We start from the raw sequence: 12,506 nt of genomic DNA, 5'->3' as shown, positions 1-12,506 counted from the left end.
ACTGGGATGCCTCTGTGGGAAGAAGGAGAGCCGCAGACGGCCCAGGCCTCCGCGACGGGAGCCCCAGGACGCTCAGTGTCCCGGGAGCAGTCTCAGGCACTGCTAATGCCAGAAAACTCCCAAAAATCTCACAGGGAAGAGAGCTGTGGATTCCTAGGCTGCAGTGCTGTCAAATATTTCATTGAAGAACGTCATGGAAAATGTGTGCTTTTGGGTAAAGTGCCCGAATAGAGGGGTGAGCTCAGGGCTGCAAGAGCCCAAGCACGCGACTTTTTTTTTTCCTTGACCGACATGTGAAAGTGTCTCTAATGTGCCGCTGACCGGGGAAGACTATCTGCCAGGGTTGGGGTGTGGCTGACTCTCCCCCCAGCTGCTCCCCTGACGTGGCCGGTGGGGGGGTCCCCAGAGGTGGGGTTTCCAAGCCCCATCTGTGCAGAAGGGCACTGGCACTCTGTCCACACCTTGGGGTCACCCGTGAAGAGCCTCGGAGGCGGGGGCCAGAGTCTGGCTGCTGACAAGAGGGCAGAACAGGGCCACTGGGGTTTGGAGTTTGGTTGGGCGGCAGTGAGCACAGGTAGGGGCAGCCCCCCAAAACAAGGAGTGCACTGCAGATCAGCTTTCCCGATGGCCGCAGCACACCCAGGCACTGGGGCTCTCCACAAGTCAGGGCCCCCTTCCAGGGCTCATTCCACAGGGTCCTGAGCTCACGGCCTCTCTGTGATGGACACAGAAGCACCGTGTCCCCACATCTCCAGTCCACTCCGACAATCACCCACCCTTGCCAGCATGACGAGTGCCTAAAAGTCACTCCGTTGCCAGAAAAGTAAAGTAGGAGAGTCACTTCCCTTCTCTGGGGCCTGAGACGAAGAGAGAAACACCTTCCAGAGTTACGGTTTTGTGAACTAGCGACCAGCCAGGGCACACAGGCCCACAGTGTTCGTGGTGTGGTCCCTGCAGGACCATCCCGTGTGTCCGATCACACTCGAATCCCCTGCCATCTGTCCGCTCAGCTATTCGCGCTCTGCGTGAACACTGGCGGCTGGGTGTCCTTGTGTTATCCCGCACCCAGGATGCGTGGTGCCCCAGTGCCTCTCCCACGGTGATCTGCGCCCACAGGCATCAAAGGGTACGCTTTTTACAATGTTCGCGGACATAACCCACGAGAGCACACGCACCTACAGCAGCCTATGTAATTCTATATCACATGGTCCAAAGAGCCTATAATGTTCCGGGTCGGGAGCCCATTATGGCGTATCCGCCCTGAGACTGTTCTGTGTGTGTGATGTGCTCTGCGACCCACATTTTATAATCGTCTGTGTATGGAACACCTCAGGGTGGACTCGCATATTCTACCCACATAACGAGTTCTACTGACTGAATCTGACAACATTAGTTCCAAGGGAAGCTACTGCACCGCACTCCCCTCCTGGGAGCCTCAGCACGGAAACGAGTTAGATGTGCACACCTCACGCTGTTCTGTGCACAGGGACCTCGTGTTGCACACCTGCCCGACGCCGTAGTGCCCACAACGTGCCGGCATGGACCTCATCTTACCCTACTCCGGGCCTCTCTATTTCTTGCAGCTTTCTCTCTCTCTCTCATTTTTTAAAAGTAAACTGCCCAATGTGGGGCTCGAACTCACAACCGCGAGATCAAAAGGCAGCCAGGCGCCCCCACGTCCTGCGTGTCTGCCTCCCCGGGCCGATTTCCTACACGTGTGCATGCATCATATGTGTGCACATCTGGCGCCCGCAGAGAAACGTTCCACGTACTTTGTGCACAAATCATCCTATAACCCAGGGAAGGGGGGCTGCCCTGTCTCCTGACCCTGACTTCTCCCCACAGTCCCCTGTCCCCAGGGCCACATTTTCACCCACAGATACCCCACCACCACCCCACCACCCTGGGCCTCCCTACTGACTCTGCCAGGCCAGGCGGCTTCCCTAACTGCCCAGCGCCCACCTCAGGTCTGGGGCCCCGCCTGCCCTACCTTGTGCCGCCTTGGGACATCGCCGGCAAGGGGTTGGAAGGAGCAGGGACAAGGGACGCTCAGGCCCCGCGCTAATGCAGAGCAGGGATAGTGGGGGACAGGGCGGCTGCCCTCTCGGTGGGTGGTCGGCTGCTGCCTTCACCCCCGCCCCCTCCCGCTGGGCCAGCCGGCCGGGCACAATCCGAGCTGGATCTGGTTCCCTGCTCGGGTTACGGCGCACTCTCTGCCGGGGCGGCTTCACTTAAGCAATTAGCCAGTAAAAATACCTTGGGCTCGGGGAGTAGGAGACATGGCAGGCGTGTCTGTTTTTACACCCCCCCCACCCCAATTTAGGATTCCTGGGGCTAAAGCTGGGGCGCAGATTTGATTTGGGATGGGAGGGTTGTCTTCATGGATCTCTTTAAGCTAAGAAGAAGAAGCTGCCCGCATCCTTGTCTGTATTTTCTCCGCCTGCTCCATGAGCTGGGCCCCGGGGGTTTTGTTTGTTTCTGTCTCTAGGATCGCCTAAGTCTTTCTCTGCACATGCTTGCTCAATGCTCACAACAGCCCTGAGAATAAGTGCCGTTATTTGTCCCCCTTTTAGATGAAAAACCTAAGGTACACAGCATGATGATTACAGCTTGAATATTAATTAATGCTTGAATATTGCTAAGAAAGTAGATCTTAAATGCTGTCACACACAAAAGAAATGGTAACTACGCGTCGTCGGGATAGAGGTGGCATGGAGGAATGAGGAATGCGTGGTGGCGATCATTTTGCAACACATAAATGTATTCAATCAACACACTGTACATTTTAAATTTACACAATGTTATGTGTCCATTCTATCACAATAAAGCTGTTAAAAAATCAACCAACAACCATCTCTCCTCACCAAAATAAACTAAGGCACTAATAGCTTATGTAACATCCCTACATGGTGAATGCTGGATTCAAATCTGCACCATGACAATTCCCAGCGTGCAGGCAGAGGGTCTCTGCCTTTTCCACTGCAGACCCTCGCTCCCCTGTGGCTTAACTCCTGGTTCTGTGGTGAGATCTGGATTTGCATCCTGGCTCTGCAGGATGACCCAGGGCATGGGATAACCAGGGCTGGGGACCATCTGTAAAGGGAGGAATAATATTGACTTCCTCGAGGCTTCTGTGAAGATTAAACAAGTATCTTTGGGGCATTTAACCTGGGTCCTGGGTTCATAGATGGGAGGTATGGGTTCATGGACAGGCTCCAGGTGTTTGGTGAGACCCTGAAAACCACTCTATGAATGTCGCACGTATGCGCCTTCTGGGGGTGGGAGGGCGGAGAGGATCTAGTTTTCAGTGGTCTGTCAAAGGGATTCACACCCCATGGAAAGGTTAAGAACATCCAAGGGGTGTTGATAAGGCTGCGGTCAGCACCTGGCGCAGCCAGCGGTTGAGCTTGAGAAGTCCTATTACTGGCACTGTGTCTGTGACAGCTATTACTATTTTATCACCTGCTCTCCAAAGGGTCTCTCTGCGCCTGTGCACCCGGGAAGCCAGGGGCTTGCAGGGGGGCCACAGAAGCTTCTCTAAACTCACTCTCTCCACCCTCCACCTGCATTGAAGCTTCTGGGGGAGGGTCTGTCCTTGGGGGTAGAGAGAAAAGATGGAGAGGTGTTTGCTGGGCGGCGCTGGCTGACCCAGGCCAGGTCCTTGGTGGGCCTCAGTTTCCCCACCTCAAAATGTAAGATCAAGTGAGACTTCTCTGGGCAACTTAAGAGCTGAGAGCCTCCTTTCTGGGCATACAGAAAAGCCCTCCTTGCTATGGATGTGGTTTTTCCTAGAATTGAGGGGGGGTCCCCTCCAAATTACAGAGCTGGGAGCTCATTTCCCTTCCCCGTCTTCTCACACTCCCACCTTTACCTCCCTCCTGGGTGGAGATAGGGATTGGAAAGAGCTTCCATTTGCTGCACTGCTGAGGATCCAGGCCACTCGGCCCCCTGTCCCTGGGCAAGGTAACTGCTGCCCCTTCCCTGCAAAGTCTGGTTTGCTGTCAGAGCCCGAGGGGTAAGTGGAGGCCAGGTGGGGCCCCAACTCCACACTTCCTCCCCAGGAGGGCAGAAGCTCCCCTACCCCAAAACACAGAGGAGCCCCCAGGGGAGCCAGTTAAAGACCACCACGTGCTGGAGGGAGGAAATGATCTGGGGGTTTAGCCAAAGATGGCATCTGCAGCCCCCTCCCAAATGGAGAGGACCCAAGAGGGAAGGGGCTACTGGAAAAAAACGCTCCCCCAATTGCACGTCCTATAGAGCTCCCTCACTTTGAAGGTACCCTGTCAGAGAAATCCTCCCGATTTCTGGGAGCTGCAGGGTAGGGCTGCACCCCTAGCAGGCTGGGGAGTGGGGCAGCCTCCCCCGCTGGCCTCTCTACTAAACACCAGATGTGCTCCCAGCAGTTGGCAGTAGCGACCCCTTCTCGGGAACTTCCCTCCCGGCACCGCCAGGGCCTCCTAGCCTGCAGCTGCCGTTTGGCCAAAAAAAAAAAAAAAAAAGCGATGGAGAGAATGTAAGAATGCGTGCGAGCATGGACATGTGTACGAGCGAATGGAGGGGCTGTGCGTGGGCGACCGCACAGGGCAGGCGTGTGTGCACTTCACCGAAAGCGTGTCCTCTGCGGTGGGCAGGCCTGTGCCGTGGAGCGAGGCTCCTAAGCCGTGTGAGGGGTATTCACCGAGAAGATGCACTGGAGGCTGCGCGCGCGCGGGGCTCAGGGTCTCAGCGGGGGGCGGATGCTGGCTGGGCTGTGTGAAATGGGGATGGGTCTGCGGGTGCGCGCCCGCCCGCGCCAACACACAGCCACGCACAACTTGGTCACGTTCCACGCAGCCTTCCCCTAGACGGGGGAGCCAGTGGAAGCGCAGCGCGGTGAAGGAGACTCTCGGCTCCCGCGAGCGCCGCTCGGCCTGGGAAGGCAGCGACCGCTGGGCACGTTACGCCTTCGAGCCCCCCAGCTCCTAGCACAGACGTGCCAGGCGCCCCGAAGGCGACGAGGCGTCTACCGCCGTGCCTGAAGGCGTCTACCGCCGTGCCTGAAGGCGTCTGAGCGAGGAGGGGGGACAGCAGGGGACAAGGAAGCCAGAGGAACCCGAGAGGACGGTGGGCTTTGAAAGGCGCCGCGGGGCGGGCGCACTCCCAACCTCCCTGCACTCCTGGCATCTGTCTGTCGCCCAGGCTCCCGCCAGGGCAAGGCATCTAGGCTCCTCGCGACGGCCCTTGAAAAATTCCCTCTCCTCCCTACACTCGACCCAGGGCCCGGGCCAGAGAGGCTGGGCTCGGTGTCCTGCAGTCAGCGCGCGAACAGCACTCACCTGGGTCCCTGCTTGCCGTGTCGCGCCCAGCTCCTGCGCGGTCCCGCGCTCGGCGCCGCTGTCCTCCCACCCAGCCCTAGCCCGCACCCCGGTACTGCGAGGGAAGGCGTGCGTGCGAGCCCCCTGCTGCGGACAGCCTGGCGCTAGAGGGCCGCCGGGGCCTGTGCTCCCCGCCCGCGCAGACTGCTTTCCGGAACCTGGCCTGGCGCGTAGTGTCAGGCCCCGCGGCAGCGGCAGGCCGAGCCCACAGGGGCATTAGGCCAACTCCCCCCGCGCACGCGGAATTCTCTATTATTATTATTAAAGAATCCCCCAGAACGTGTTTACGTTGAGCCGTATAAACTTCCTGCCAGGGCCTTTACCATCTATGAGAAATCGGAACCTGTTCTTGGAAAGTGGGGACACCGGAGCTTCGGGGCCAAATGGGCGGATTTTCATTGTGTGCGTGTGTGTTGGGGGGGGGGGCCCTGGGCAGCATGTGGGTTCAGATCCGAACGTGGCTAGTGTACACGTGAATGAGAGTAGGTGAGGATGGAAGCTCCTGTGGGCCTATTGTGTGCAAGTGAGTGAGCGCATTACTTGGGGCATACGTGCCTGAGCGAGGTGTGTGCGTGAGTGGGAAGGCTCGCATGAGTGTGAGTTTGCACTTCGGACTCTTCGTAATTTACCGGGTTTGCACGTGCACCAATGCATGCATGTGTGTGCGTGAATGAGCGAATGAGCGAGGCCGCTTGTCCCGGGAGGCTTGTATGATTTCGGGCCCCACAGGGCCGCTGGTTCTCACTTGCTCCCGCCCGGCCCGCGGAGCCCGAGACAAAGCGGCAGCGACCCGCCCTGAGCTTTCGTTTTCCGCCCGCGCTCGGCTCCCGCGGCTACCCGCCTGCTCGCGCGCTTCTGGGCGAGTCCAAAAAGTCCCGGGCGCAGCGCAGTCCTTCCCGGGGCGGGGAGAGTGGGTAGGCGGTCCCTCACGGGAACGTACGCCCGCTGGCCGCGGGGGCCCGGGGCCGAACCGGCTGTGCCCGCGGTGGCCACAGCCCGGTGTCCGCTGCCGCCGCCGCAGTTGCGATCTGCCACCGGGCTGTGCGCGTCGGGAAAGGCCCCGGGTGCCCGCGCCTCCGGGCGGGGAAGGCGGGGGGCCTGCGCAGAGCGGGGCTGAACCGCGGGCGGAGGGCGCATTAACACTTGCCGGCCAGGTTGGTGGAGGCGGGGCGGTTTTGCAGGCGGCCGCCGGGCGGCGACGGTGGGGGCCCTTTAAAGCGCCCACCAACGCGGGGCCGGAGGGGGGCAGGGAGGGGAGGGAACTCCTGGAGGGTCTTAGGCCGGCCCGCGAGACGCCGCAGAGAGAAGATGCAGTGAGGACGGCCTGGCTGGAGTCGTGGAGCCGAGCGACACGGGTGGCGGGGGCCAAGTGCTGCTCCCCGCGGGGGCGCACGGCCGCAGGCCCCGGAGGTGCTGCCTTCCCCAAAAAACCGGCGGGGGGGGGGCTTCCTCGCGGCCTCTGCCGGGGCTGCAAAGAGGTTGCCCTCAGCCTCCGCTCGGCTCCTTCCCTAGTGGGAGGGCGAGAGGGAAAGAGGGAGGAGAGAGAGGTGGGGGAGGAGGGAGCTGGGGAGAGGGGGGCTCCGCGCCAACCGCCGGCGGATCCAGCAGCTCCTCGGGGAGGACGGGCGGGCGGGGGAGGGCGCGCCGAGGCCCGCTCCGGAGAAGTGGCCGCGGATGACGGCAGAGGTGCAGCCAGCCCCGCGCGCGCAGCCCCCTCCCCCTCGCCCTCCTGCCCCCCCTCCTCTTCCTCCTCCTCCTCCTCCTCCCGGCTCGTCGGCGGCGCAGAGCAGCGGCGGCAGCGGCGGCGGCAGCAGCCACCCGATGTCTTCGGCGCCCGAGAAGCAGCAGCCACCGCACGGCGGCGGCGGCGGCGGCGGCGGCGGCGGGGGAGGCGGCGCGGCCATGGACCCCGCGTCGTCCGGCCCGTCCAAGGCCAAGAAGACCAACGCCGGCATCCGGCGCCCCGAGAAGCCGCCCTACTCGTACATCGCGCTCATCGTCATGGCCATCCAGAGCTCGCCCACCAAGCGCCTGACGCTCAGCGAGATCTACCAGTTCCTGCAGAGCCGCTTCCCCTTCTTCCGCGGCTCCTACCAGGGCTGGAAGAACTCCGTGCGCCACAACCTCTCACTCAACGAGTGCTTCATCAAGCTGCCCAAGGGCCTCGGGCGGCCTGGCAAGGGCCACTACTGGACCATCGACCCGGCAAGCGAGTTCATGTTCGAGGAGGGCTCCTTTCGGCGGCGGCCGCGCGGCTTCCGAAGGAAATGCCAGGCGCTCAAGCCCATGTACAGCATGATGAACGGGCTCGGCTTCAACCACCTCCCGGACACCTACGGCTTCCAGAGCTCCGCCGGCGGCCTCTCGTGCCCGCCCAACAGCCTGGCGCTGGAGGGTGGCCTGGGCATGATGAACGGCCACTTGCCGGGCAACGTGGACGGCATGGCTTTGCCCAGCCACTCGGTGCCACACCTGCCCACCAACGGCGGCCACTCGTACATGGGCAGCTGTGGCGGTGCAGCGGCCGGTGAGTACCCGCACCACGACAGCTCGGTGCCTGCCTCCCCGCTGCTGCCTGCGGCCGCCAGTGGGGTCATGGAGCCGCACGCAGTCTACTCGGGCTCGACGGCCGCCTGGCCGCCCTCGGCCTCCGCAGCCCTCAACAGCGGCGCCTCCTACATCAAGCAGCAGCCCCTGTCCCCCTGCAACCCCGCGGCCAACCCCCTGTCTGGCAGTCTCTCCACACACTCCCTGGACCAGCCGTATCTACACCAGAACAGTCACAACGCCCCAGCTGAGTTGCAAGGTGAGTGGGGAGACCAGGGCTGTCCTAGTCCTGGGGGACTCCGATATCTGTCAGTGCGCTGAACCCAGCCCCCAAACCGCTGACCGCCCTGGGCGAGAGCTCGATGCCACTTCTGTGGGGTACCAACCCCACTGCTTGGGGAGGCATCAGCTCTCCAGAGTATCTCTCAGCCTTGTATGCCGCCCTTTGAAGGGTGACTGCAGCTGGGGGGGGGGGGTGCAATTTAGGCCAAGATAATTGTTTCTCCTTTTCGGTTCCAACTCCTAGCTGCTGGTAGTCCCTAGCCTGGCCAAGTAGGCCCCTTCCTCACCAAAAAGAACCCAATATTCTACATTTCTTTGAGTCCTCAGCTCCCTCACACCTCACAGCAAGTTCCTAGGATGGAGCCCAAGCCCAGTCTTGGCCAGCTGGCTGGGCCTCCCCTGAAATCGGCACCGGAAAGCTGCCGGGGCAGAAAGGGAGAGTTAGGCCCAAAGCTGCCTGGGCTGGGTGCTCAGAGGCCCAGCACCCACACCTCCCAGGGAACCAGGCCTGGCTGTGGGAAGGTCGAGTTGAGGGACATTTTGTGATGACAGAGGCAGAGAGGGGCTGTGGCCAGGCCCAAAGCAAGAGTTAGAGGTGCAGGCCCCACAGACTCTTTGTTTCTGAGGATCCAGGCTTTCGGTTCCCCAGGTACACTCCTCCCTACCCCTCTGAGAAGGAGATGCAGAAGAGTCTCCCCTCCGGCACTCTCCTCTCCGCACCCACCAGCCTCTCTGGGCCTGGTTCTGGAAAGGGCACGGAGGAGCTAAGCAGGGCCTGTCAGGGCTCAGCTGTCAGCCACCCGAGGGAGGCAGGAGCTGGCCTGGAGTTTGGAGGGCCGGCTCTCCACGGGGATCTCCCTGCTTGGGCTGCTTCAAACTCCCTGGCTCTGCTGCCTCTCCACCCCTTGGGGGAGGGGGCTGTTCTCCAAGGGGCCCTTCCCCTGGAGAAGACTCCAGCCACACCAGGGCCTCTGCAGGCTTTGGGGTTGGGAAGTGGGTACCCCAGCACCAGGCACAGGCCTTGGGCTGGCCGTGGACGTGGAGGCCAGACTCCCCTTGAGGTCTGCTGGTCCATGGCAGCCCCCTCACCCCTTCCCCTTCAGCCTCAGGAAGCCCCAGCCCAGAGCGAGAGAGGCCCACACAGCGGGCACCCAGGGAGCAGGGGTCATTGCTGGGGTCCTGGGATCTTCTGCTGGAGCACAGAGCCCAGGGCCTGAAACCCGGGGCTGCCTGGACCCGCCCGAGGCTGGAACTCTGGGAGTCTGGCACCTCAGTGGGGCGTAGGGAGGCAGCAGGACCGTGCGCTGGAGCCGGGTGGCGGGGCTTCTCCGCCTGGAGCCCGGGGCCCCGACCCTAACCCTGCTCCCTGCCCTCTGTTGCCTCCTTTGCAGGCATCCCGAGGTATCACTCCCAGTCCCCCGGCATGTGTGACCGCAAGGAGTTCGTCTTCTCCTTCAACACCATGGCATCCTCGTCCATGCACTCGGCCGGCAGTGGCTCCTACTACCACCAGCAGGTCACCTACCAAGATATCAAGCCCTGCGTGATGTGAGGCCGCCGCTGGCGGGACCCTCCAGGCACGGGCGGCCTGGCGCAGGGACCCGGAACCCATCGCAAGAAACTGCTTTATTCTTGAGGTATAACCGTAGGCAGAAGACGAGGGTTTGACCCCTACCCACCCGGATTATTTGGAAAGGAATCCCCAAGGCAAAGACCCAGCATGGTGGTCAGAACCTCCTCCCCCACTCCTTCAAAAAATTAACAAATGGTGGCTGTGGGGCCTGGTCTGACTGCAGCTGTTGGTAAATAAAGTATCTATTTTTGATCCAGTTGAAGCCCGCTGAGAAGGTGCTGTATTGGCGGAAACCTCAACATCTAAACAAGAATTCTGCTGAGGCCTCTCCCCACCTTCCCTCCAATGGCAAAAGTGGGGGAAGGTTTTCAGAAGAAAGGCAAACATGTGAGACCATAATTATCAAATACTTTTATTTTTTGGTTGAGTATTTATCTTTTTATTTTTAATTTTTTTTTTTTTGGGGGGGGGAAGAATGTCTTGGAATGCGCAAGTCTCCTCTTAGAGCCGTGTTTTGCGGGGAAGGGGGGGCAAGAAATCACGTCTCCCTCCCCATCTCAGAAGCCCTCCAGCAACCACAGGTGGATCTCTGTGCGGACTTGCGTTTCTGAAGCCACTGTTCGTCTTACAAAAGGAAACCAGAAGGAGCCCAGAAGCAGGGGCTCCCCGGGCCTCTGCCCTCCCCTCAGCCCTCCTCTGCCTTCTCTACAGTCCTTTTGGTTTTGTTTCCAGTTGCATTTTGACTTTTTTGGCGGGTGTTTTTCTCACAAGACCCGACTGTCTCCCGATCTCTACTGTAAAAAACGTGCTGGTGTGAGAGCAAGGGGGTCACAGCGCGGCCGGCGCGGGGACAGGGAAGGCCGGTGAGCGCAAGAATTCAGGATTGCGGCGACGCAGAAAGGTTAAGGCACTTTTTAAAACTATAGCAAGGCTCATCCTGTTATTTATTCTACTTTCTTTCTCTAATAATCGAAACACCGCATAGGCTCCTCCGTTTATCAGTATTAATGGTGTAACTTTGTTGGCAATATTTGCCGCGTAGAATTTTTTTTTTTTTAGAGATCCATTGTAAATTTGAAACAAAGTCCGATCTGTGTAAAAACAAATTTCCATATGTTTATATAAATATATATATAAAATGAAGGACTACGCCCTTTTTTTAGTATTTGGCTGCTGGGGTGCAGCATTTGTGACACGTATTTTAAATTTCTTTCTGCACTGTATAAAATGACAATTTGAGGATGTTTTGCCTTTTGTGTATTTTTTCCTAAAAAAAAGAACAAAAATAAAAATGTATAACATTTGTACATTGCCTTTAACATTGTATCAACTAGAAATAAAATCACATGAGTACTTTATTGGGATTGGGATTGCAGAATATCTTCCAAACCCCAAAATATACACGGAAGCCAGCTTGGGATCTCTAGACTTGTTTGTTGTATACGTAAAATATGGGTGATTCTGAATACTTTTTTCTTTTTCTTTTCTCTCCCCCGCTTCTTCTTCTTCTTTTTTTTTTTTGCTAATCCTCCTCTTTCCATCCTTCACTTCCCACTGAAGTGAAATCTGGACACGAGTAACTATTTTTCTTGGCTTCTGTTTTTTAAGAAGAGCCCTCTGCCCCCCTAAGTGTCATTTCTTGTTTTAAAGATATAATCAGATGTTGAAAGAAAAACTGTGCTCCTCCTTTCCCCAGGGAAAACCATATAGATATAAGTATATATGTGATTTTTTTTTTTTAACTTTTAACTTTTTTTTTTTTGCCACCAATGAGAGTTTTACTTGGAGTTTCAGGCTTTACTGTTACCATATCCTAGCTGTTATAAATTATGAAACAACTTTAATTTTTTTGTACAGTTTTTGTCTTTTGTTTTTGTTTTTTGAGGGTTTTTTGTTTGTTTTTGGTGCTCTACACTTGGTTTTCCCCAACTGAGAAGTGAGTAAAATTTAAGCAAGAAAAGGACCATTGGTGGGAGAGCAAGGTGACAAAAACATTTCCATTCAGTAACATCTTCCCCAAAGTCATTGTGGGGGGAAAACACTGTTTAAAACCTGTGTCTCCAGCCGACCACCCTCTTTCTATTCCAATTCCTGCCTACCTAAGAAAACAAACAGTAAGATCACATTGTCCGTGCGGCCATTCAGGACCCACCGCAGTTTCTCTGCGACGTGGGGTCGCGAGCCTCTGAACCTGGTTCTTCTCAAATTTGACATTTTGGACTTGAGGGTAATTTCTCCAGTGCTCTGTTACATCAAAATTATCAAACTCGCCCGAGCAATTAATGTCCCAAACTAACGGCTGTCTATAAAACCGAGATAAAGGGTACAGGAAAAGGCCGGTGACTCCATCCCTGGGTCTCTGGTGGGCTGAAGCGGCGGGGCCGTGGTCTCCCGGCGCAGCCCGCTGTCGCCCGCACGCGCCTGGCCCTGCACTCCGGGAGCATGTTTGCGACGAGCAGAGAAGGCACTGTCCTCCTAGGGTGGAGGCCACCACAGCATCCCACTGGTGCCCAGGAAAACAAGGCCAGAGAAAATCTCCCGGGGCCTCCAGTGCAGAAACTTAGCGCTGCGCTCGCATCCAGGCAAGGACCACAGGCAAGAGTGGGCCTCGTCCTCCCTCCTGCGCCACGGAGACTGAGCCCCAATTAGGACCTAGGCTCCGGGAAGCGGGGTTGATTAGGAGAAACCCAATGCCAGCCCAACCGGCAAGCTCCCCAGTCTCCAGCAACGTCTCCAGCCTCTGCGCCCAT

The 12,506-nt window shown here is 58.1% G+C and overlaps 1 protein-coding gene across 1 annotated transcript; it reads left to right on the top strand.

Annotated features, from left to right (window-relative positions):
* The first annotated feature begins 7,175 nt into the window (after positions 1–7,175).
* Positions 7,176–12,484, top strand: FOXF1 (forkhead box F1). Its single transcript, XM_032389864.1, has 2 exons — positions 7,176–8,160; positions 9,575–12,484. Exons 1-2 carry the CDS (start codon positions 7,176–7,178, stop codon positions 9,733–9,735), a joined length of 1,146 nt encoding a protein of 381 aa, XP_032245755.1. The 3' UTR covers positions 9,736–12,484.
* The last annotated feature ends 22 nt before the right edge of the window (positions 12,485–12,506 follow it).

This window comes from Phoca vitulina, unplaced genomic scaffold, assembly GCF_004348235.1.
Source record: "Phoca vitulina isolate PV1807 unplaced genomic scaffold, GSC_HSeal_1.0 scaffold56, whole genome shotgun sequence".
NCBI classification, from domain to species: Eukaryota; Metazoa; Chordata; class Mammalia; order Carnivora; family Phocidae; genus Phoca; species Phoca vitulina.
The sequence above is the reverse complement of the archived record's forward strand: the minus strand, read 5'-3'. Positions and strand labels throughout refer to the sequence as shown.

What these genes read in the sequence shown, in the direction of transcription:
- FOXF1 (XM_032389864.1), top strand. Translation starts at nt 7,176, where the DNA reads ATGTCTTCGGCGCCCGAGAAGCAGCAGCCACCGCACGGCGGCGGCGGC. An exon ending in CGCCCCAGCTGAGTTGCAAG is followed by an intron (nt 8,161 to 9,574) that starts GTGAGTGGGGAG and finishes CCTCCTTTGCAG; the next exon opens with GCATCCCGAGGTATCACTCC.